Raw genomic sequence first — 25352 nt, 5'->3', positions numbered from 1 at the left:
GAAGAAGGGTTGGAGACTTCATTCTCCTCCGATCCTCATTTGGTCCCTACACCTTCCTCAAGTAAAGATGACTTGGGAGGAAACCTGGATGTATAGAAAAGCTGGGAGGAGGAAACTAGAATCTGCTTCTACTTTCTACATGTCCTTTCTCTCAAGTTGTCTGTTCTCAGTCCATATTGAGGTGCTGCTTTTTCTTATCTCTTCTTTATAATATCTAGCCTATTACTAATGGCAACTGTGTGAACAATGAGAGTCCAAGGAGTTCTTAGGGTAGTTGAAGGTAGTGGGAGATACAAGTGGTAATCAGAGGGGAGATGAGGGCCAGAGACACCAGTAATAGAAATCCTTTCTTTATTCATCTTGCTTCAAGGGAATGACTAAAATTCAACATGCCTTTCATTATTTTATTTAGATAGGACTTAAACAAAGGTTTATATTTCAGCATTGGGTTAAACAGTTGCAACATTTTGCACTTATTCTGGCGTCCTGTTTGCAGAAGAAACTTTCCTTCCTGACACCAAGAATTCTTCCTCTGAGTTTCAGATTATCCTACATTTACCTTGCCATTGCCTCTTTTACCTCTGACCTTAGTGTTTATGGGTTCTGTACCCATCCCGTCCCTGTCCTACTTTTGTTTCTGCTCTGACCTGTGATTTGCCTGAATCACATCACTAGCTAAATATTAAGGCTACTTCTATCCTTGAGTGAATTTAGCTTACAGCTTTTTTTTTTTTTTTTTTTAATCTCAGTATCAGGTGTATATCCTCATTGGTAAGCATTTTCTTTTGAGTCTGTCTCTCTGCCCTGAATTAGCCTCCTTGGCTCAAAACCAAGTCTTTTTTTTTTTCTGCTTGAAACATGCCTCCCATGATCCTTTACAGAAAAGAGATAACGGGCATACTTCAAACTCAGTGACTGATTGAGCCTTTGCAGGCTCAGGCTTGCCTTCTTTCCCAGGTTGTTTTTGATGAAAAGATATTCACGTGTCCCCTATTTCCAAAATCTATTGATATTAGAGTGCTCAAAATATAGTTATAATATTTACAAAGGAAAAAGTAGATTAGTACTCTTCTAGAGGTCAATGAAGAAATAGAGGTTGGGATAGGAATTATCCCACAGTGTAACTGAAGACTAAGGCCTTCATTTTGCTACTGTCAGGATCTATGAAATTAGTTTTTATGTTTTATATGTGTATAATATCCACAAACCTGTAACATTGTGTGTCCCGGAACTTACAGGGTCTTAACTTTTATCTATGGATGGATTTCAGTGTAAAGTCTATGAACCCCAGGAACTATATGTAAAGATTAGTGTGACTATCCATACATACATTTTTCTAGGAAGATAGTCCATAACTTTCATTAATGTTTCACAGGGGTCAGTGAACCCCAGAAAGGTCAATTAAGAACTGCTGCCATTTAGAGAGTCCATGGTAGTCTTCCATCTTTGGGTAAATCAATTTCCTTTCTACTGTTCTGATTCACAAGGTTTTTCTACATTCTTCTGCTTATTTGTATTTGGGCTATGAACAATGATTACCTCTGCCTCAGAAATATGTTGATTGCTTTAAAGAAATGATTCTTAACCATCAAATTTAATGAGAGTCTTTTAACAAAATATATTCCCCTCATCTCTCTCTCTACCCCATACCTTTACCCTAAACCCACAGAATTAAAATCTCTAGAGATGGAAACTGGAAATTTGTATTTTTAAAAAATTTCCCGTAATTTTGATATGTAACCCTATTTATGAACCACTGGGATAAAGTGTTATATGCTTCCAAAGTATGAATGAGAGATCTTGGGAATTTGGAATTGGGATAAGGATGTATTTGTGAAAGAACTGGATAAAGTAGGCCTCAGCACTCTCTCCTGAGTCTTAGATCAATGTTAGTTCTACTCCTGTAGTATATATTAGGCCAGAGCAACAGTTTCTGAGCTGGCCTAACTTAGGAGTCTCTACATAACTTAGAAAGAATTCAGACTCTCTTTCCACAATACATGAGTAATATAGGCCATCTCTCCTGGAAGTTGAACTACGGCTTACCTAACTTGGTCTCCTAACTTTGCTTTACAGACAGCAGTGGCCCTTCCAGCACTGTGTCCAGTGCTGGTCCTTCCTCCCCTACTGCAGTGGATGGTAACTCTCATTTTGGCTTCAGTGACCAACCCTCCTTAAGTTCACATGTGACTGAAGGTCATCAAGGCATTGGGCTGCTCCAGGAGACCTATGAGAAGGGAGCACGAGCACTCCCCATAGAAGGGGAGCAAGAATCTTTTGAACCAAACCAGTCCCCAGAGGATCCACCTGTGGTAACCAGCCAGCCATGCCAGGAGGTTGCTGAAATCAGCCAGCCATGCCTGCAGGTTCCTGATGTTAGCCAGCCATGCCAGGTCATCCATGGAAAGGTCAGCCAGCCATGTCAAGAGGTCCCTGACAACACCCAGCCATGCAAGGAGACCTATGATGATGTTAACCAGACATGCCAAGAGGTTCCTCAGATCAGCCAGCCATACCAGAAGGTCGGCCACCTGTGCCAGAAAGTCTCTGAGGAAGCTTGCCAGCTTTGCCAGGAGAACCCTGAGGAGGTCAGCCAGCCATGCCGGAGGGTCCCTGTGGAGGTTGGCAGGCTGATCCATGGGTTCCCTGTAGGGAACCTGGTTCAGGAAATCCTTGTGGAAGCTGGTAAGCCAGTCCAAGAGGTCATTGAGGAGCTCAGCCAACCATGTCAGGAGTTCTCTGTGGAGGTTGACAGATTGGCCCAAGAGACTTCTGCAATCGATCTGTTGTCCCAGGACATCCCTGAGATTGATACACCATCCCAAGAGTTCCCTGAGGAGAGTGACCTGCAGATCCAGGAAGTCTCTGAGGAGGTTAATCAGCAGTCCAGGGTGGTTCCTGAGGTGATTGACCAGCTCCCTGGAGAGGATGTTCCCCAAGCCTCGTATACATCTAATGATCCCAACCCTCAGAGCCAGTCTCTAGCCCATGACCAGAACTCACCCCTTCCACCAGCAACATGTGATTAATCATTTTCTCATTAGTGTTGTTACACTATACCAGCCATTTCAGCTAGCAGCTTTTTCTGTTAGCTAAATCACCTGCCAGCATAAGGCCTTGGATCTCACCAGAGGTGTCTGAGGAAGTAGTGCTCTTGACATGAACATTACCTGTGCCAGAGCTGGGCTTGGTGAGTGGCCAATTTCACATTGAAAGCAGCCATTGACTCCTCACCAGGCCATTAGACTTGAATAGGATTTCTTTCAAGGGGTGGGCTGATGTCCAGCCTCCTCTAAGCATCCCAGGAAATCCTAGATTGTTAAAGGAAATGCCTCTTAACTGCTGAAGATGCCATCCAGGGACAGCAAGTGCAACCGGGGACTCCAAGGTCTCCACTTTTCTGAGGAAATATTCACAACTTCTCAAGGTACCCTTAGACCACATGTGCATTCAGGGAGACTCTTGTCTTTGCTAGCACTCCTCAGGTGGGCCTAGGATGGCTATACGAAATGTCTGGGGGAAAAAAAAGAGTCCCCTTCCCAAACAAACATCCGTCATGGCCACTAATCTTTAGACTGGGCTTATGGGTATTTTCATATCCCCAAGTGCCCCTCTGCCCCAGTCATGTTCCTCTGGGCAATAGCTCTATGGAAAAATAGGTATTAGATTGCTGTGAAAATTTCAGAGTAACTAAAAATACTCTGGGGGTTCTTGGCAAATCTGTGAAGCTGGGCCTCCTTTTGTTGTGGGGCTTTTTGTCTTAGAAGATGCCATAGTAGAGAAAATCAGGTTCTATTTTAAGCAATCAGCAGAAATCAATATTGTACAGACATGAGCAAAGATTTTATATATATATATACATATATTTACATATATACATGTATATACTTACATATATACATATATGTGTGTGTATATATATATATATATTTCTGTAGTAGTGCCAGGGACAGACTGGCCAAAGACCAAACACTCCAGCATCCCCAAGAGGTTTGTACTTATTTGTCTTTAGGGCCAGGTGTGATTATGAAGCTTTTCCCAAAGATTGGGGGATGGGGATGGGTGTGGGTAGGAGGGGTGATGAGGTCATTGGAGTGGGGGGCCGGAACATTATGAGTGCTCAATAAATATGAAGTAATGAGAATGGTAGTAGCAGTGATGTCCTTGTAAACTCATGAATGAATATGACTATGTCAGTCATGTCTGTGACTAAATTAATCTGAACCAGTCAAAAGTCTTTGTAGCTGAGCAGGAATGGGCTATAAAAATATAGAGATCAGGCATCCCAGGAGGTCCCTATGGCAATCAGCCCACCATCCTAGAATGTCTTCAATGAGTAGTATTGCAAGGGAGAGAGTTTCTATCTCTGTGGAGCACCAGAGGGTACACAATGTCTTCTCATCAGACCCTTGGAATCGCCCTCTCAATTTTTTACTCTGATGCTTTGGAGTATTAGGAGGAGATGAAATAAGGGGGTTGTGCTCTTTCTTTATCCCCTTGACATCTTTACATTGGGAGAGCCCAGAACACTAGGAGGGCTGGAATATCCCCCTGCCCATATATTCACTTTCACAACTTGACTTCTCCTGATATACCTAGGGCTATAAAAGATTTCGTTGCAGGGAGAAAATCAAACATTTAACTCCATGAAAATCCTGGCTGCACAAATGAGAGGTGTTTACAACCTCAATAGGCTCTAGATTAGCAGTCCCCAACCTTTTTGCCACCACGGACCAGTGCTCCTATGAGATCTAATGCCCGATGATCTGAGTTGGAGCTGAGGCTGTGATGCTAGTGCTGGGGAGTGGCTGCAAATACAGATGAAGCTTTGCTCGCTTGCCCACAACTCACTTCCTGCTGTGCAGTCTGGTTCCTAATGGGCCACAGATCAGTACCGGTCCGCAGTGTGGGGTTTGGGAGCCCTGCTCTAGGTATCTTAGGGCCCCTCAACTCCTTACCTCTTTGGTATTCCCCTATCCAAGGTATTTGATTCTGGTTATTCAGTCCTCAGCTCTTGACACCTGTGCTATACAGATCCCCTTCCCAGGAGACTCCCTTCCCGCTTTCCTCCCCCAAACCAAATGTATGTTCCCACCCTTGGCTCCTGTTCCCCATACTCAGCCATTCTCATCCATTTTCATGAATTATGCTGGCTCCCCATATCCTTTTCTCCATTCACCCACCCTGTGTTCTCTGGCTTCCTTGAGGCCTGGAATTGCTTCCAGTTATCAGAGACATCAAGATAAATTGACTGTGCTGGGAGAAACATAGAGGAAGCCAGGGCCCAGCAACTAAGCAACGTGTGGAGTCAGAAAAAGCCTAAGCACTACAGCATCTGTAATGAACTTGATTTATTGTTAGAGTTGGAGGCGGCTCTGTTACAGCAGCTGGGAACTATAATGGGGAAGTGTGGGGAGGAGCAGAGCACAGCAGCATGGGGAGGGTGGGAGCTAGTAAGAACACAGGCAGGTTCATTTTCCTTTCCACACAGTCATTCGGCAGAGAAGCAGAGCCCTGATGAGCATCTGGATTTCTCAGTCCAGCAGTAGTCTGGCAGGGCTACTCGTTGGCTTGCTAGGGGTGAGGTCCTTTCCTGTGTTGGAATTTTCAGCCTGTTTTCATCTCACTCAATAGGAGTTAAGTTTAAGCTCAGTTTCCTCTCCCTCTTTCCTTCCTCCCTCATTTTTCGCAAGTCCTCTGGCATGGCTTCCACCTCCCCAAATCTCTATTAAAGAGTTTGGGGCTGGAAAGGCAGCCAGCATTCTCATTTCAGCTGCAGGATGGCATAGTGGAATGTTGGGGGAGTCACACATTGCTGGGGTGTCAAATGTTGGGATGTCAGGCAGTGGCTTATTTTTAACCCATTACACACCAGGCCACAGTAGATGACCACATGCAGAGAAGCCAAGCAGGAGATGAGAAGGGATCAGGATAATTGGAATGGGTGGGTGAAAACTTCAAAAGGTCAGGGAGCTTGGAAAATTCTGGGATTGGGGCTGGGCTCTTCTTGCCCCTTTGTGCTGCCCAGTAGGCCTGATCTGGACACAGCTCTGGGATGTGAATGGTATGAAGCAGGGGCTGAGAGGATAAGCTCCTTTCTTCTCTCATCAGTCTGTTGGTCAAGAGCTTCAAGTTTTAGATTGAGACATTCAAATACGGAGGGAAGCAGTGGGACAGTGTAGCAGCGGTGTACCTCCAGACCACTGCTGGAACCCAGAACCTGATGAGTAAGGGGATGGAAGACGGAGAAAGGGGTGCAGCTCTGGGCACCTCACTGACAGCATCCTGCCCACAGGTCACATAAGTTACTATTGGAAATCCTTCCTAGGGATGCTAAATAAATAGATTGAGATAAAGAAGCCCCTGGGATTGGGGATATGATCTCCCTCCATGTGGGAGGAGATTGCTCTCTGAGACCCATCCTCACTCCCTACCCAATACCAGCATTTGGCAGTGCTAGGAGATGTGTCACTCCAGGGTTCTCAGGCATCAGATGACCTCCTATCCTAATTTTGTACCCTCCCCCTATCCTATTCCTATTACCTTTGGTTTTGAGACTCATCTCAGGTATGGATGAGGGAAAGGGACAACCTCTCCCATTCAGTCTAGCCCAAGTATCCACAAGACATCCTGTCTCCCCCGCCCCCTCCTCCCCCAGCTCCCATGTTCCCCAACACCAAAGGACTCAGCAGTAGCCATTCTCTAAGGGAGGTGGGGGAGCAGATCCTTGGGGAAGGAAAAGTGGTTCTTTCAGAACTCAATCTTGCAGGCTGGGAAGGACTCATCCTGCATGACCACGGTGCTGCTGCTAGCCAGGACCAGGACGTTCAGTTGTTGCTGCTGCTCATGAGTCTGCTGATACCACTCACGAGTCACTTCTGTGTCATGAGTAGGGATCAGAGTCACCTAGGCGGGAGATAAGACATGCCTGATGTGAGAATGTGAAAGGAAGGTAAGTGAGGAGGATAGGGCACCTGATGGTCCAGGAAGTAGTCCCACTGCCCATAGAAAGGGCTCAGTCCTTTTATAAATAAAAACCGTGTTCCACTATTGCCTCTGAATAAGCTTTGACCAGACTACCTCCTTGGCGTCCATTGCCACTCACCTGAAGATTCTCCCCCCATTGGGCCTTGCCCTCCAGCAGGGCATCCAGCACAGCCCGGCTCGGCTCGCCATTGGCAGGGTCATTCCCACTGACCACATAGTAGGATGCACGCACTCTTCGGAAGAAGTCAAGGTCAGCAGTCTTGCCACTGCAATGATTCGGGATATAGGCGAGATCCACATATACAGGGGGAGCAGAGCCGCCCTTGGAACCCAAGGCTGCTGTAGAGACAAGCCGGCACTCATTGTAGAGGGAAAGTAGACTGCTTTTGGCAACCTTCTCCCTCTTTCCCTCCCTTCCACTCCTGGAGCATTTGACCAGCCACACCCAGCCCCAATCCACAGTCTCTCCTATTTTTCAAGTCATACTCACTCAGTCCTGCCTTGAGTCCATTGACCAGGCCTTTGGACATAGGGCTGTGTCCGTCCTTTTCCTCTGCTGGGATGACCTGGCTTGGAGTGCTGCGTGGCCGGGGTGGGACCCGGGATGCTCGGTCTACAGGACCTTTACCAGGGGTAGGTGAGCGTTTTCCCCGAAGATCCGGACGCCGGGCAGGAGATGCTGGCTTGGCCTTGCCTGGGGCCCTGCGCCCTACTCTCCCCTGTGCCTTCTCCTTTTCCCGTAGCCTCTCTACCCTTCCAGACTCTGAGCTTAGCCCCTCAGGGTCAGCCATGCACACATCAGGGCGGGGAGGGGATGGCCGGGGGTCTGGCTGGGGGATAGGGGGAGGGTCATGGCCAGGCCTGGGATGGTGAGTTCCACTGACCCCCCCAGCTTTGTCCACAGGCAGGAAGTCCCCATCTTCATCTGAATCGAGGGCTGCCTCAGCTGTAATGGATGGGCACTCCTCAGTTTCTGGCGGAACGTCAGAATCTGACTGTGTGGAGCCTGAGTCACTGGCTGACGTTGGGGGTGTCTCATCTGCCACAGGGCATGGGCCCCCTGTGGCCCCAGGGCCCCCCACCCGGCGCCGTCCCCCTCTCCCTACCAGCCGAGCTTCCTCAATTGAGAGGTCACTGTCATTCATGGATTGGGGCAGAGGTGGGTTCAGGAAGGATGGCGAGAGCTCCCCACAGTGGGGCCGGGGCTCAGAGGCACATCCCTGGGGCCCAGCCTCCATCTCAGGGGAGACACTACTAGATTGGCCCCCAGAGGTCCCTCCAGGGCACAGTGGCTGCTCAGGGGAGAGCAGCGTGTCAGGCCGGCAGCTCCTCTCAGCTCCCTCAGGCCAGGCCCCACGTTCCCAGGCAGGGCAGGCCTTAGCCTCTTCTTTCTCAGCCTTGGCTGGCGCAAGGCCCGGGGGGTTGGGGCTGGTTTCAGTTGGACCATTGGTGGCATAATCCCCAGAGGGACCCTGGAAAGGGCTTGGCTTCTTGGTTGCTGCCACTGAGCACTCCAGGTGGCAGGGTAGGGTGCCATCATCCACATCTCCAGGCAGGCTGGGAGCCGGACCTGGGGCCAAGTCCAGTGAAGCTGGAGGTGCTGGGCTCAGAGGATTGAGGTCCCAGAGGCTGTGGGTAGCTGCTTCCATTCCTGGGGCCAGCTCTACAGATCCCTGTTCTGCAGCCTCCAGGCTAGGAGGGAAACGCTCAGCCACGCTTGAAATCACAGGTGTGGTGGCCTCAGAAGAGGAGCCTTCAGACAGGGCTGGTGAGGAAGGTCGTGGCAGATTGGAGAGGAGAGGGGCCCCAGGAGAGCTGGGTGATGGGAGCTGGGGCAGTGAGGAGTCCAAGCTGGGGGCCTTGGTCACTTCTAAGTACTCATCATGCCGGGCTCTGGTGGGAGGCCCTGGAGCCAGAGCCAGAGCTCGGTCCCCGGAGAAGGCAAGGGAGCCACAGGGTGCTGAGCGAGGTTCAGCTGGAGAGGGCAGCTGTGGAGGAGCTGGCTGCAATGAGGAGAAACCAAAGGCTGAAGCTGGGAAGTCCAGGGTGGGTCGGGCAGAACCCAGGTGTGAGTCCAAGGAAGGGCTGGTATGTGCCTCACTTTCAGGCCACTGTTTGGGGGGCCCTGCAGGGATGGAGTGAGGGGGACTTGGGGACTGGACCTCTTTCTCTGGCTGCTCCCGAGCCCCCTTCTCTAGCTCTGAGTCGCTAGTGCTGTCATCCCAGTGATCCCGACCTGATTCCTTGGGGGATGGGCTTCTCCTCTCTGGGCTACAGCTCAGGATATTACCATTAAGAGGGGGGCTTGGGCCTTTGCTCAGTGGGATGGGAGCACGGGGAGGTACTGCAGGAGGGATGAGACTGGGTTCCACACTTGGCCCTGGCTCAGGCTCCTGCCTGGGGGGTACGGTGGGTCCTGCCAGAGCTGCATAGCTGAAGGACGGGGTGTCAAACTGGAGGCTCTTGGGTGAGACAGGAGATGAAAGTTCCTTCTCTGCAGATGTGTTTCGGCCAGCTGCCTCCTCCTTGGTTGAGATGTGTGGGGGCCAATCCCCCGCTGCTCCAAGAAGAGGTTCCCTAGTGGGACATGCAGGGCCAAGACCAGTAAGCATCATCTGTTCATAGATGTCCGCATACTGAAAGCTTCTCTCATCAGGATAGGGTGTGGGCTCTCTCTGCTCTGACTCGGTCTGCTCAGGTTCCTGGGTGGCATGGCTCTCACTGGCCTCTGGAAACTTGGAGCTGCGGAGGCTGCTGTCAGGAGCCCCAGCCTGACCTCCTTCTTCCTTTTTTCCTTCAGCCTTGCAGTAGTCCTTCCCAAGGGGGGAGTATGGCCCACCTTCTAACTCAGCTGCCCCCTCCTGCACTGCAGCCACCACACTGTCATATTCAGCTGTGCCCCAGAAGGGCGCAGGAGTGTATGGCTCAGGGGCAGGAGCTGGGGGAGCTGGAGCTGGGGAGAGGGGTGCAGGGGGCAGGGGTCTGTCCTTGGGCACCCATGGTGGGATGTCAGCCAGCCATGAGGGGGTGGTAGGTTCATTCCTCATGGGTGGCATGGTCTTAGGCTCCAGGATAGGGCTCTCTTGTCCTGGAAGCGGAGGAGCCCTCTGTCCAGCCATCTCAGGTGGGGAGGCTGGAGGAGAGATGATCTCAAAAGGGGAGCGGGTCAGCTTGTCTTCTTCCTCTGGTGGCAGCCCAACTGGTGACTCAGCAAGCCAGCGCTCCACCTCCAGCCCCTTTTGTGATGAAGGCTCCTGGAAACCCTTGAAGTCTGAGGCCCAGGGGCTCTGGGGCGAGTGTTCCAAGGGGGGTACTTCTTGCCCTTCATCTGGCCCCTCATCGAGGAAAGTGTTCTCCCGCTCTTCTGTGTACCGCGGCCGGGCCCCCTGGCCATCGAGCTCATGAGGGAACCAGACCTTCCGCTCACAGCTCAGTTCCCTCCAGTATGTGTCCTGTTCCAAGGCCACATCCTCTCTGCCCCTCCAGTACCTGTCCTCTTGCTCAGGAGATGTATCCTCCCATGTCCGGGCAGGCTCTTTCCGTTCTCCAACTGGCTCCCCTCTGGTCGGAGATGTTTCTCGCCACTCCTGCTCCTTCCAGTGTTTCTCTTCCTGCTCCTGGGCCTTGTCCTTCTGCTCCGGGCTCTCTTCCAGTTCCAGAGCTTTGGTCTTTTCCAGCAGAGCTTCTTCCTTCTGTTCCACAGCCCCAACTTTTTCTGAAGATTTTTCTTCTAGGATCTTCTCCTTTGGCTTCACGGTTTTCTCCTCCTGCACTGGGCCCTCCTGCTCCTGAATTTTGTCCTTCTCTTCCAGATCCTTATCTCTCTGTTCAAGAGCCTTATTGTTTTGTTCCAGGGCTTCATCCTTCTGTCCTAAGGCCCAGTATTTTTGTTCTAAGGCCTGATCTTCCTTTTCCAAAACCTTGTCCTTCTGTTCAGGGGCTTCATCAGTCTGTTCTAAGGCCTTGCCCTTCAGTTCAGAGACTTTGTCCTCTGGAGTCATGTCTTTATGTTCAAAGTCTCTGGCTTTTTGTTCTAAGGTTTCATCTTTCTCTTCTACGACTTTGTCCTCCTGTTCCAGGGTCTTGTCTTTTGGTTCCAGAGCCTTGTCCTTCTTTTCCAGAGCTGTGTCCCTCTGTTCTAAGACTCTGCTTTTTAGTTCTAAAGGCTTATCCTGCTGTGTCACAGCCTTCTTTTCTCCCAGAGCCTCACCTTTCTGATCGATGGCTGTATCCTTCTGCTCTATGACAATATCCTTCTGCTCCAGAGTTTTGTCCTTCTGCTGTAGGACTTCATCCTTTGACTCAGGTCCCTTGTCCTTCTGCTCTGGGGTTCTGTCTTTCAATTCTGGAACTTTACCTTCCCACTTGATGGCAATGTCCTCCATGACAGGGCTTGGCAAAGACTCAGGACTCTTAGTGAAGGAGCTATCAGGTGTCAGAATGTGTTCACCAGGGCTTGTGGTCACTCCAGGTGAGTGCTTCCCATCTCCCAACAGTGGAGAGTGAGAGAAGGGGCTGGCAGATAATTTTCCATTGGGGCTCTCATCTGTGATATCTGCCTGTGCAGAGTATCCAGTGTTCACATCTGTGGGAGGAGACACTGTGGCTGCACAGGGTTCTGGAATAGACTCAGGAGCTAGGTGCTGAGAGGTATCCTCAGCCTGCATCAGAGGCCCCTTTTCTTCCTTTCCGAGGCTTAGTTCGCCAAACTGGAGGGTACCAAGGCTTTCTGGAGAGAGCTGTTTAGAAGAGATATCCAGAGAAGTCTCTTTGCTGGGACTCTCTTCTGAGAGAGAAAGTGACCGAGTATCTTCTGGAGATACCTGTGGCCACAGGTCTTTGTGTAGGTGCTGCTCTGTCAGGCCACAGGGAGACCTGAGGATGGTTTCCTGGTTGGCAACGTCTGGTGAGACCACGCTGAGGACCGAGAGGGACTCTGCATCATCAGGGGAGAGGCTTTGGTCAGGAAATTGGAGCACATCATCTTTCTGAGTTTCACCAGGTTCTTGGAGAGATGCCCTCAAATCTCTGGGCAGGACTTCTGTTCCCAGAATTGGGCCTGTGGGCTCTTGTGCTTCCATAGTCTCAAAGACTATTGCTTTGTCCTGTTCTGGCAACAATTGGATGGTGTACCCTGTATGTCCCCCAACAATGCTGACAGCTGCTTCCTGGGCCTGGGGGCTCCTGGGAGGAGGCAGCTTTCCCCCCTCCTCTAGTGTGTCCTCTTTAGGCCCTGGCTTGACTGTCTCCTCTGCAGCATCTTCCTTGACCACACCTGGGGTAAGCCTAGTGTCTTCGCAGGAGTCTGCTTCCTGAAAGTCTTGGGGCTCAGACTTTTCTTCCACTGGGGACTGATGAAAGGGTGTGTGGGTGGCACTGGGTGGACCAGATGGTGGAGGAGAGGCCATCTTCACTGTGCTGTCATCTGGGCTGAGGCAGCGCTCCTCCAATTCTCCGAGCGCTGATTCCCCTGGATATAGGGTGTGACCAGGGGCACCGAACATCGGGGTTCCATATTGACTGTGAAGTTTCTCAGACAGCTGTACACTTGTGGTCTCCTCTTCCTCTTCCACAGTTCTCTCTTCAGGTAAGCCCTTCCCGACACTCTCTCCTCTCTTCTCTGACTCCCCAGTCACAGAGAAATCCTCACAAGGTGGTGATTTGAAGCCCTTGTCTTCTTCCAGTGAGGAGGTGGGTGAGATGGTACCAGCCGATGGCACGTAGTCCAAGCCCTGAGTGGCTTCAGTGCGGGATGATGGGATGCTTGTGACTGTGTCAAGCAGCAGGGAGCTCTTGCCTGTCTCCTCTGTCTGGGGAGCTGTGAGTGAAGCCACAGACTGGTCCTCAGCCACAGATGTGGCAAAGGAAGAAAGCTTGTCGCACTCAGTGATTGAGGTAGCCGAGGACACATGCTCCTCTTCAGCCAAAGGGGCGGCCACCATGTTGGGAGGGTAGGTCAGTTCAGTCTCTGGTGCTCCGTAGCCTTTGCTGGAGGTGGCAGGAACAACACTGTCTACAGGCTGGCTAGCCTCAAAGGGGCCAGGGCCTTCGGGCCCAGGGAGGTCATAGGTACTTGTAGGAAATCTAGGTGGAGCTGGGCGCTCCTCCGGCTCATCATGGATCTCCTCATCTGAGATGGTCTGCTCGGTCTCTGAGTAGCCAGGGATTGTCTCATCCTGGATGTAGGAGACGTGCTCAGTGGCTCCTGCAGGTGTGGCCAGGCTGCTTAGGAAAGATGAGGTCTCCTTCTCAGGGGCCTTGCCCTGGAGTCCCAGTTCCCGGCCCCCGAGAGCCTCCCTGCCCCTTGGAGTTACCTTCAAGGCTTCTTGCATATGTTTTTGGTAAAAACCCTCAGCCTTTGTCTCTTCCTCTTCCTCCTCATCTGAAGGGTGCAACTCCTCCTCCATGTCTTCTAACTCAGCCTTCTCTATCACATCCTCCTTTACCTCAGGCTCACTTTCCTCTCTGGCTTCGGTTCTATCAGGGAGCCTCTCTGCTTCCTTCTGCTTCTTTTCCTCCCAGGCGTCTTTCTCTTCCTCTGTTTCGGCCCCAGAATCTGGGCCTCTATTGGTGCCTTGCTCCTCAGGGATGTCTGGGACAACCTCTTTCTCCTTCATCACAGGCTTTTCTTGTTCCAGCCCTGAGACAGAGGGTAGTGTTCTCTGGGCAGCTGTGCTTGGGACTCCCTCCTCCGTGGTGCCTGGAGAGAGCGGTTTCTCTCCTAGTCCTATGTCCCTTTGTTCATCCAGCAACCTCCTCTCCTCACGCTTCATCTCCTCAAAGTCCTGCGTGAGGTCCTCTGGTGAAGACAGGGCCAGCTCCCTGTGCGCACTGACTGTTGGGAGTGGTACAGCCCCCTTCTGGGCTGGGGGTGTCCGGGGCTCAGAGGACAGATCCTTCTCCCCACGGGCAGCCCGGCTCTTGTCCATCTTTACTCTGCCAGGGGCCTTGGCCTTGTAGAGGGTCTTACGTACCTCAGGGGTAAAGGGCTTCAGATCTGGCTTGGAAATCTTCTTGACCTCAGGTTTGGTATCTTTCCTCTTCTCCTCTTTCTTGGCATCCTTCTTCTCTTCCTTTCTTCCTTCGTCTTTCTTGAGCTCCTTTCTCTCCTTCTTGATCTCTTTTTTCTCTTTGTCTTTCTTCTCCTCCAGCTTTGATATCTTTTCTTTCAAGTGCTTCTTCCCCACCTTATCTTTGATCAACTTCCGCTTCTCTGCCTTCAATGCCTCGCTCGACTCTGTCCTCACCCTCTCAGGCTTGGCAGGCTTCTCTGGGAGCTTCTCAGATGATTCTTTTACCTTCTTCTCTGTCTTGGCTAACTCCTTGGCCAGTTCTGAGCGGGCCTCCTTGGCTCCTTCCTCAGCCACTTCCTCCCGTTTGGCCAGCTTGCTCACAGCTGTCTTAGTAGTGGCCTTGAGGCTCTCCTTGCTGTCGGCCCGCTGTTTGATTTTGCTGGGTTTGAGGTTGGCAGGCACAGCCCCAGCAGTCAGGTCCTTCTGTGTGGCCACTGGGTAGCGCAGGAAGTCCAGGTGCCGAAGCTTTTCCAGGCCTTCCAAGATCTTGTTCTGGGGAGCATTCCCTGGAAAAAGCACACGTACAATCTTCTCAGTGGGGCTGGCTGGCAGCCAGACCACAAGAGCAGTGATAGAGGTCAGGTAGGGCACCGAGATCTCAGCCTCCTTTCCATTAGCCAGCACGATGCCTGTCTTAGCTTTACTATTGCCTGCCCACTTCTGCATGAGGAACTGCATCTCCTTGCTGTCCTTGACAGGATTGAGGACATACATGTCCAGCCGGCCGACACCCATCTTGTGGAAGAGGGTCAGAGGCTCAATGGTGTTGCTGACCACACGGTACAGAGGCTCAGCTTGGATGCCCAGGCGGTTTAGGTGCTGCAGAGTGAGGCAGGCCTCCTCAATGCTGCGCTTGGCCTTCCGGGAGGCATCAGGCAGCCGCAGTTTATCTGGCACATTGAAGAAGACAACTCCAAGCTCCGGAGAGATGAGGTTCTTCACCCAGTCGCTGTAGCTGCTGGAGCCCTGGGACTGCTCCTCCTCCAGTTCTGCCACTTTGCGCTGCAGGAGTCCATTGATGCCTGGCAGGTTGTCTGCCCCGATGTGTGTGAGCAGCACTGAGTCAATGCGGTCCAGATGCCGCACCAGCTTCCAGAAGCAGGACTTGCGATCAGAGCCACCATCCACTAGGATGTTGAAACCATTGACGGCAAAGAGGGCAGAGTCCCCGCGGCCGCCAGGGAAGATGTAGCAGCAAGGCTTGGAGAGCTTGAGGAAGCCCCCTGAAGTAGGAGGCTCTAGCAGGTCAAAGGGGGATGGCACATCCACAGTCTCAGAGACATACTCGGAGAACTCAGCCACACCATCCATTGTGGGCAAGGTGGGCTCAGGGTTTAGCCGGAGGTGCAGGGTCTCTTGGGAACTAGATAGTCCCAGATGGCTCCAATCACCCTCCCCTAAGCAGGACACGGTGAGGAAGGCCTGGAGCCCAGGGTCTCTGTTGCTGAGCAATTGGGCAATCTAGAGGAATGGGAGATAGAAGGCTGATCAGGTCATTAAGTTTGTCTTACCCCAACTCATATTCAGTCTACTAATCTTACTTGTCTCTAAGGTGATCTCCCACCTTTCTGCCAGGACCCCCAGTTGTCAAACAATATGAGAGTTTCCCTTCCTTGGATCCCTCCCATATTCTGTTCCTGCAGACATGGAACTTACCTCTGGGTTGTGAAGGACCTGGACAAAGTTTTGATAGGAGTAAGTGCCGCTCTGTAGGATGAGGTCTCCCCCTGGCTCTAAACTTTGCCCACTCAAGATTAGTAGTTTGTGAGCTGATGGGCTGCTAAGGAGATGATGAACCTAGAATAGAAGGAAAGGAGTAGTCGCAGATGTAGGAAACCCAGGGAAGAGCACTGAATGTTCGTTTTCCCCGCAATACTGCAAGGCCATGCTCCCCACCAGTAGCACCACAACACCTCCAGAGTGGGGCTGGGAATTGTAAGGCAGCTTAGATGGCAGAACTAGAGGATGGTTCAAAGCCAAGTCCAAGAATTCTTGGCCTTACAGCAGTAGCACTGGCAAGGGTGAGCTACAGCACTTTCAGCAGGCCCTCGTGGCAAGGCCCAGGCCCAGGCCTTACCTCAGAGCTGATGCTGTCGGCGCTGGGGTTTACCAGGATGATGGTCTCTAGGATCTCACTCTGGTGGCAGAGGGTCCTCTGGCCTGAGGGAAAGATGTAGGAATTTGTTCTGAAGAGAGTGGGTATAGACTAAAACAGAGGCATTGTGTGGGGCAGGGGAGGAAAGAATGCACTATCAGAATATGGGGCTTGAGAGAAAGAGAAGTCTAGCTATCCTAAGATCCTGCCACTTTGGATACTGCTGAGTAAGGTCTAGGGACTAGCTCATCTAACCCTCCCCTTTCAGGGGCCTCCCTCCCCTCTTCCACACAGTCTGTCTTCTCCCTCCCTTCATCTACCACACCCTCTGCCTGGAACTCCCGCCTCAGGCTGCCCTGTTGACAAGAAACTTTTGTCCCTCTCTGAGCTCTGAGTTCCTGGTGCAGCCTGAGGATGGGGGACTCAGCTGGAGGGAGGGCTCCTGGGACGGTCCTCACCCAGCTCACTCCTTCCTAGCCTGCCTCTGCCTTGCGCTAGCATGCTTTCATGCTAGTGAGTGCCTGGAAACAAGGAGATGGGCCCTTCTGTGCAGTGTCTACAGACTCCCCATCTTCCTTTCCAACCCCCATCCAAGGCCAGAATTCCCACTCCAAAAGACTCAGAGAAGTCTGCACTCTCTAAACCGTTGGAGTTTTACAAATCAAAGAGTTGATATAGGACTGTTAATTTCTTGTTCTGTTCTCTGGTTCCTGAGAGGCCAAGCCTGCACTCACAAACATGCACCCACTCATACTGTTCCCACCACTAAAGGTTTCACAGCTCCCTCTCTCACCATCATATCCCTGGACTCCAGAGAGGCCTGCCTGGGTTGCTAGCCTACAATCCATATTTTGTGAACAGTTTCTCCTCTCATCTTTGCCTCTCTCCTATGGGCCTTCTGCCATGGAGAGGGGAACAAGGGGTTCACAAACAAGAAACAAAGAAAGAAAGACTGAGTGTTCCCCAGGCCATGGAGAAAGATAAGACACCCTTAAATTCCCCTATTTACTTTCCTTCCCCGGGCTCACATAAAATACCAAGTAACGCAGCAAAGAAAGTGGCAGGTTAGACAGAAGATACTGAAAAGGGATGCTGCCATTCCCTGCTCCTGCCCTTGCCAATTGCAGCATAGTGGAGTTACCTTACAAACAGAGGGGTGATCAGATGGCCTGGGGAGTGGGCTGTCTAAAGGATATTGGTGGAAGGGCTCAGAATCCCTCCACTAGACCCTCTTCAAGGGCTCTGACAAGAGAAGTGCAGGGCCAGGGCTTTTGTTAAGTGGGAGAGCCTTGGTGCCAGGATCAGGCAGATCTGGCAGCAAGGGGTTGTAGTTGCAGCTGCAGGGGAAGTGAACTATGGATGATGTCAGAAGACCAAACTCCATACAGGGTGGGTGGGGCCCAAGAGGAATTCAAGGTTGTCTTCTATGCACTTGGGAATGGAGGGAAGCTTTGAGGTCAGTTCAGAGGAGGGCAGGGGCAAGGCTTGGGCAGGTGAGGGCTACGGAGGTTCAGGGAACAGCTGGCCCTAGGCTAGCTCTAAGTAGTTTAGATTTAGAAGGGCAATTTCCACCCCCACCTCTGCCCCACCACATCCCAGAAGGTCTCACAGTTTAGCTAGGAGGGTGAGAAAGAAATTTCTGCAGTACAGACTGATTTGCTTCCTATCTGCCCCCGTCTCCCGCTTCCGGTCTATCATTCCTTGCAGCCCCCTGGGTATAACCACCCGACTTCTCTGATTCCAGTTCCTGTCTTGGTGGAGACCCTCTCCCTCACCCAAGTGCTTTCCAGTTCTGACTGGCAACTACATGGTTTATATCCAGCATCCTTCGTTTACAGGCCTGGGAGAAAGCACTCTTTCCCTCTTCTGCTCACCCCAGCAATCTCACCAAAGGGAATAGACTTGTTTTTCCTTTTTTTTTTGGAGAGGACTTCTTGTGAGGCAGGGGCATATCCCTTGGCCAGTGATGGGGTGGCGGGTGCAGAGGCTGAGCCGGCAAGAGGGCAGGTGTCTCTGCAGTGAGGCAGAGGGGAGGGGGGCCGCTCGGGCAGCTGCAGTTTGCCGCAGTGTGTGAGTGTGCGCGCTGAGCTCAGGCTCCAGCTCCGCCCCCACCACAGCATGACAAGTCATTTTCTTGGCTGCCTCTGCATGGGGGGTGGGGGGGGCGGCGAGGGAACACAGAGAGGGAGAGGAAACTGGCTCCTTGGTTCAAGAGCCCCTATCTTGAGAAGAGATGCAGAGATGGGGGGGGTGGGGCTCAGACTGGGAACCCGTGGGGTTGACAGTACTGAAAATGCAGGGCAGCTGCTCTGGAGGGAGTGCTCTTAATCTCCAGAGGGGCCTCTCAATCTCCCAAGGGAGCCAGAAAAGGGTGGGGGCTTAAGAGTCACAATCTCAAGCTGGGAAAAGGGTGCGGGGAGCCCACTGCACATTGGTTGGTCTGCGAAGGCGCGTGCCACATCTTAATGACCCTTTCCTCCCTTCTTTTTCCACAGTGTCCCCCACCTCCCCTTACTTGGCAAAAACTCGCTGTCCTGCTCACCCCCAGCATAGGAGCAGCTGAGCAATCTAGCAGCTGACACCATTAGGTACATTCCCATAACATCCGCTTACCCTCAGATTCTTCTACCCCTGCCCAAAGACACAGCCCCCAAACTCCTCCAGAGGCCCAGGCTGCCAGGCAGAGCCAGGGACACCACCCTCTGCTGTTGCCCCTAGGCTTATGTCTCCCGGCCCAACCCAGCCTGAGAGGTGGACTGTCACTGTCTTGGCCACATTGGCCTCTGCCTGGTTCTGCGTCCAGGCTGGCCCCATAGCCAGTAATTTTCATCTTCTTTCTCCGTTCCCCCACCCTGCCCACCCCGCTGGGCCAGTTCCAGACACACCAGTTTAGGTATCGACTCCCCTCCCGTTACTCCCATCCCACCTCCCTATCACAGCATCCTCCAACCCCCATGCCAAGCCCTTCGGTTCCGTTTGTTTCTTACCCTGGGTGTGGGAGGGAGCCCCTCATGGAGGCTGCAGCTCCGGCCTCAGCCGGCAGCTTCAGGGAAGAGTCTGCAGCACTTTGGGTGGGAGTGGGGGGGGGGCGCTTGATGGGGAGGGCGGTGCCAGGGCGGGGAAGAGGGGCTGGTCCATGACGAGGCACCGGAGACTTAACTGTTTCTTTGCCTTCACAATGTCAGTGCTCTGGTGCTTCTGCTGGGGCTGAGGAGTTGTCTAACAGCTCAAAGAGCCAGGGTGGTCTCCAGTGGCCCACAGGGCCCTTCCCCAACCCTGCCTAGTCAAGAAATACTGTTAGCAGCATCAGCCAAAGACCAAAGCCCTGTGCTATGGCACATTTCAGAGGATACAGGAGGTATGGGTTGCCCGGGCCCTCCTCCTTCTCTCAGGAACCATCTGCTGTCTCGCTCCTCAGACCCAACGAGTGACCTTCAATTCCTGGAGGAGCAGGAGACAAAGGGGCTAGGGGCCTGAACGCATGGGATAGGAGTAAAGGGACTACTTGAGAAGAAGGCTGGGGACAGGAGTTGCGCTGAGTTCTGCTGGCTTCTGAGCCACAGCTACAGAAAGCAGGGGAGGGCAGAAATAAGTCTCTTTTTAGGGTGGAGGGTAGTTTGAAATTCTGAAGTGGACACATGGTCCTAGACAGTCTGGGGTGGGGCACAGGGACCCTGGGAGCATGCAATTCTGTGTCAATGCAGCACAGCACGGTAACCACACAGGACAAGATACTTGGAATTCTTGGGTCACTGGGTATGAAGAGGCAGAGTGCTTTCTGCCTTTCAGTGAAAGAGTTAACGGGGACCAAGGAAGATCACCAGGGCCCCAGGCCTAAGCAAAATTTTCTTACTATTGGCCAATTATTAAATGTAACATAAAATACTCTTTGGATTTAAAAAAATCTTATAATGACTTTATAGAGTGTTGGATCCCTATTCTTTCCTTGTCTCTGCACTTTCCATGCCTCTTTGATGTCTTGGTCTTATATTATCTTAATTCTTCTAATATTGACCCTGTTTCCCTTTGTCTCTACCTCTGTCTCAGATTTAGTAACCTGCACTAGAACTCAAAGGGAGGATCTGGAGAGCTCTAGCACTCAGTTCCAACTGGGTGATGCTTGCGCTTCCACATAGCTCTTACTTGCCTTGCCTTCTTCCCTTCCATCAACCTTCCCCAGTCCTAGCCAACTCCTAAGGCCTTCTATACATCGACATCCACCCACTCATACACCAGCACCAGCACCACCCTTGCCCCAGGCTGCCAAGTACAGCTTTTGAAGGTCAGAGAAGCCAAAATAGTCTCTGCTCTCAGCATCCCCATCCCCCTTAACTGCCTCCAGAGGACAGGAGGAGCTGAGGGAGCTGAGTCACCAGTACTGGAGGGGGGGAGGAGTGGCGGGGAGGCCGAGAGGAGGACAGAGGAGGAGGAATCCTTGCTTAGATCCGGGGATGCAAAGCAGCAACATGACAACAGCCCCTTTTGAATAGAGGAAGCCATCTGCAGAGATACACAACATAAACCAGGCTGAGTTCCGAGCATCACAAAAGGGAAACACTTCCCTTCTGCAACTTCGTACTTCTTATTTCCTCCCATCTTAAACCTCCCATCTCCTCTGTGCTTTCTAGGGCTCTCTGGACTGTGCTAAGAGGGAAACTTGAGTAGACATTTGGCTTGAGAACAAAACATTTTCCAGCCCAGTACAGAGCCCACCCTTATTCTCAGCTTCTACCCTCAAGGGCCACACCCTGGGCACAGTTCCATCTTGCAGTGGACTTTTCCTTCAGCCCTCACCTTCTAAACAGCCACTCATCACAACCAACCCTTTACCCCTTGTGTTCCTAGGCTCTGCTGCAATTAAATGGTGAGATGCCAAAGAAGAGAGAGACCTGAGCTCAAACACAAAATAAGATCCAAAGTCTTGGATTTGAGACCTGACTCTACCATTTTACTAATCATGCTATTAGATGAGCCATTTAATCTCTCTGAAAGCTTGCTTCTAGAACTATAAAATGAGTATAAGATTAGTACCATCCTCCAATGATACTGTGAGGGGTGAATGGCATAAAATATGAAAAAGTGCTTCATTCCTAGAATCCTAAACCTACAGTGCACAAATGCAGTGGAAGTCCATCTCCCTTTTGTGGAAGATCCATGAGAGGTCATTTAGGTGATCAGGGAGATCCTAAATCAGAATCTCAGACCAGACCAACTCTTAGCTGCCAGGTATGCCCAGAACTGGAGGTTCCTGCAAGAGAGGACTTCAAATACTATTTTTGTCCTTGCTTTCCCATTTTAGACAGCAATGAAAACCCCAGTTGCAGGGAGTAACAAGCTGCTCTATTAATTCAGAATGGCTTTTATGTTTGCAGGTAACAGAACTAATACCTCTTGAGCACACCAGTGATAATGGAGAGTCAGACAGGTCTCCAAACTGGTCCTTCAGCCTGTGTGTTTCAGAGTCCTAGAATATCAATCATGAATTATAAATTATGAAGCCCTCTCCCTTTCCTAGAGGTGCCCAATAGAAGTATCAGAGTGTTATTTAAATTCAGTTTTCCACTATCATAATGGTTTCTGGTTTTGTTTTATAATGCTTGGAAGTTCCATATTTTTCGCAGGGGTTAGAAAGGAATAACGTATCTCCAAGTCACCACTGAAGACTGACTACCTGGTGCAAAATTCACCTGGTAAAGCCATTACCAGATTTGACCGCTAGAAGGAGCTGGGCCACTGACTCTCCATCAGAGGGTCCCTCCTTTTCGTGAGTGTGAGGGTGTGGAGCGGGATGTAGCTAGGACTGATTGCACTCTTCCTGTCATTCATTGTAAGATATACTTTTGTCCCTTCTCAGCATTTTGGCCCAGGGTTTGAGTTGAAGCGAGAGGGATGGTGGCCCAGCCTGTGGGGGTGGGCAGAAAGGATTAAGTCATAAAGTACTAGTATATCCCCTTGAGCCCATCCCAGCAGCCTGAGTCCCTTTGCCTTCCCCATTAAAGGGAGGCTCAAGGGAGGGGCTGTGTCTGCAGCTGCTCTGTTGTTTGTGGGGACAGCTGAAAGAGGAGCCAGCAGGGGTGGGGCTGTGGCGGTCTTGAGCCATGTGGGTTTTTCCAGGAAATTCTTCACTATTCTCCAGGGACATAGAGAGGCCACCATAAAAATGTCCAAACCTAAAAAAATTCAGTAGGCTAAAGTAAATCCTGATCGTGGGTGTATGGCCCTAAGCCCCTTGAAGACACCATGGCATATGCTCTTTGACTGAAAAGATCTAATAGGTGTTTATATATCAGTGTTTGTTTCTGAGAGGTTCCTGGGAGTAATTATGCATCTCCCTGTAAATGTCTTCCCAAGCATCCCTGCATCTTAATTTGAAGAATAGCTAAGTATTTTGGTTTAAGTTCTGTTCATTCATACATTATTCCAGAAAGCAGCCTAATCTTAAGTCTCTGTGGCCAAAAGGACAAGGTTAGAAATTTCAGTGAATTATTAACATCAGAAGATACTCCCCAAACTTCAACTCAGTTGTTAATTTTATCTGCTATCATCTCCTCATCCAAACTTGCACCAAAGCTCCTAGGAGTAATAAGTGGTAAAACTATTGATTTTCAGTCATCAGTGCTAATGGAGTAAGCCATGACATGAGTAATTCTAAACAGAAGGCAGTCTCAAAACAGCGAGTGGCTAGCTTCACAGGAAGCTAGTCACGTCAAGAAGATGCCAGTCTCACATTTTTTAAATGCCGCACATATTCCTAGGATAATAAATCATTAACATATTCACCTTGTCTTCTTTCTCCAAAAACGTCTCTAAAGTAGTCAGTGATCAGGGAAATGACCAAAGATGTGGCAGTTAGCAGGAGGAATAAGAAGAGAAGGGGAGGTGACTATCTTCTATATTGAATAACTGAGAATTATCTACATAAGATATGAATTCAATCATTTGATTCAGTAACTGTTCAGTTGTATGGATTTTAAATTCCATACAGGCACTGGAGCATGGATTGGTGTGTCAACATTTACCAACAACATGGCCAGAATGCCCAGTACTTTTATATAAGATGTAGGGTTTTCTACAGTTTCCCCACGGATATTGTCATGGAATGATAGCTCCTAAAATGGTACTTACTCAAATCTCTGACCCATTTCTCCCACCTAGCCGAATGGGAAACTACATCCTGTGAACTTTGATCTCAGAGTCAAATCTTGAAGTGTGACTAGCTCTTGTAGCAGCAAATCTGGGAGTCCCTGCTTCCACCCTGGATTTGATGGTGCTCATCAGCCTTTGATACCAGATTTCTGATGTGCTCTGGAGATCTGTTGGCTGATCCAAAGGAGGAACCAGAAACCCTGAAACCTGGGACAGTAGGCTATGTGGTCTAAGGGAAAGTTCTAAGCAAGGATCTGGGAAGGTGGGTTGGGGATTCAAGGGTCTCTGTAAAGAGATCCAAGAAGGCTGGAGTACACAGAAATGGGAACACAAAAAAAGTAGATTTTTTGCATGGGAGATGATTGATCACTCAGGAGAAGTACCTTGTTTCCTTAGTGCATGTCAATAGCTGTCCATAAAATACCGTCTTCTCAGGTAGAAATTATATTCTCCAGTTTCTTTCCACCACCATACCATCTGTCTTCGAAGTGTACTGGGTATGTGGGGATAGCTATGGAGCTTTACAACTTTCCTCCAGAGTCCTTCCCTTCTCCCCAACCCAAAGCTCCCACAAGTCCAGTTCTGCTAGGGAGACCAGACCTCTGCTCTTCTGTGACCAACCCTCACCCAAAGGACTGAGACAAATGACACTGGTCCTAACCTTTGACCTCTGAGGAGAAGTGAGCTAGGTGCCGGGTAATGAAGAGTCGCAACTGCTGGTTCAAGTCAAAGGATGATAAGTCAACATTCCAGGAGAGAATCCCTGTGAGACAAAAAGAAACAAAGAGGGCTCTAAATAAGTTCAGAAGAGCTGGACTTCAGGGAGCAGTTCTAAGCTCACAAGAGGGGTAAGGAGAGGGAGGAGATAAGGACAGCTGCCCTGATCAGCCTCACTGATATCTTTAAGAAAGGTTGTTAATGCCTCTATCTCTCTTCAATTCTGTGCCTTGGGCTTTGCCTGAGCCAGATGAAGAAGGGCAGAGTTTAGGCTAAACTTGGTCATTAGTGAGTTCGTATGTAGGAATTTTCTTGCAGAGTTGCCCAATTGTGATAGAAGTGACACCCAAAGGCCTATCCCAGATACTGGGGGCTGCCTTACTGGTCCTTACAGCTAAGTAGGATTCTAGACTCTCCTTTTATGCCCCCTCCTTGCCTCCACCCCTTCGCGGCTTGCTTCCACCCGCAGGTGGCTCCGCAGCACTGCGCCACTGGCAGGCAACTGGGGAGGGAGGTGAGGACTGAGGAGCTCGCGGCCACAAAGGTCACTCTCAGGTTGGCCACCGACACTGGGAGATTTGAGATTTGTCTGCAGCTTCCAGAAGGCACCCTGTGCCTGTTCAGGGATCCTAAAGAAGAAACTAAGGTAGGGACATGGACTCCCCAGGGGAAGGTGAGGACTTTCAGGACGTCTGGCCCGAGACACTGCGGGAGAGAGGGTGTGACCAGAGGGGCCCCAGGCACTGCACAGAGCTCCCCCGCCTCCGGGAGATTGCGGTACGCCATGGGGTGTGCGGGAAGGATGGGGAAGCGAGATGTTGGCAGCACGGAAGGATACGGACGCGTGACATGGAAGATAAAGGTGACAGGGGCTGATGATTCAGATTAACAGAGTGCACAGTGCACACTAGGGATGAAGGATGCAGACGTACGCTCTGGGAGGTAAATGCAGATGGCGGAGAAGCTCGGGATGGAGGATGTCCCAAGCACAGCCAGGACAGCGGCTCACCTTGTTCAAGGTGGGCCCGCACGGCCCTCAGCTGACTTTCTGTACCGATATCGCCGATCACGATGAGCAAAGAATGTTTCCGCAGGTCCCAGCATGCCGCCGCCACCGCGGCTCCGGCCTGGCACAGCGGCTCCGCGGGGTTTTGAGACAGCGGTGAGCCAGAGCTTCGGAGCCCTAGCCCGGGAGTTGTCTCCATGGTAACGCCGCGAGGCCGCCCCGGCCCAGACTCGGTCTCCATGGAAACTCTGTTGGAGTGCTAGGCTGGCAGCGTCCGCCGCAGGGAGAGTGCGCGCGGTTCTTAAAGGCCAGAGGCGGGAGCCGCTCA

General features: G+C 51.0%; 2 protein-coding genes across 22 annotated transcripts in view; one reads left to right on the top strand and one right to left on the bottom strand.

Annotated features, from left to right (window-relative positions):
- The window catches only part of PPIP5K1 (diphosphoinositol pentakisphosphate kinase 1), a 44492-nt gene extending 40852 nt beyond the window's left edge, over positions 1-3640 (top strand). For 14 of the 17 annotated variants that reach the window (XM_023527808.1, XM_023527813.1, XM_023527812.1 and 11 more), the window contains one exon: positions 2077-3640. In XM_023527808.1, the coding sequence (XP_023383576.1) occupies positions 2077-3029 (953 nt within the window). In that variant the 3' untranslated portion in view covers positions 3030-3640. The remainder of the gene's footprint in view (positions 1-2076) is intronic. The other 3 variants (XM_011355010.2, XM_023527814.1, XM_023527819.1) reach the window with 2 other exon arrangements.
- A 1696-nt stretch (positions 3641-5336) lies between these two features.
- MAP1A (microtubule associated protein 1A) lies at positions 5337-25308 on the bottom strand. Of its 5 annotated transcripts, none has more exons than XM_011354996.2 (7): positions 25028-25308; positions 23963-24064; positions 16138-16220; positions 15717-15857; positions 7478-15521; positions 7106-7326; positions 5337-6906 (listed from the first exon to the last, which is right to left on the bottom strand). In XM_011354996.2, exons 1-7 carry the CDS (start codon positions 25263-25265, stop codon positions 6751-6753), a joined length of 8985 nt encoding a protein of 2994 aa, XP_011353298.1. In that variant the 5' UTR covers positions 25266-25308; the 3' UTR covers positions 5337-6750. The 5 variants fall into 5 exon arrangements, with proteins under 5 accessions (XP_011353298.1, XP_023383567.1, XP_011353300.1 ...); XM_023527799.1 differs by having other exon boundaries at positions 7106-7323; XM_011354998.2 differs by lacking the exon at positions 16138-16220 and having other exon boundaries at positions 25028-25181.
- Positions 25309-25352: the final 44 nt, after the last annotated feature.

This window comes from Pteropus vampyrus, unplaced genomic scaffold (assembly GCF_000151845.1).
Source record: "Pteropus vampyrus isolate Shadow unplaced genomic scaffold, Pvam_2.0 Scaffold19, whole genome shotgun sequence".
Classification (NCBI taxonomy): domain Eukaryota; kingdom Metazoa; phylum Chordata; class Mammalia; order Chiroptera; family Pteropodidae; genus Pteropus; species Pteropus vampyrus.
Note: the sequence above shows the minus strand (reverse complement) of the source record. Positions and strands in the feature narration are given on the sequence as shown.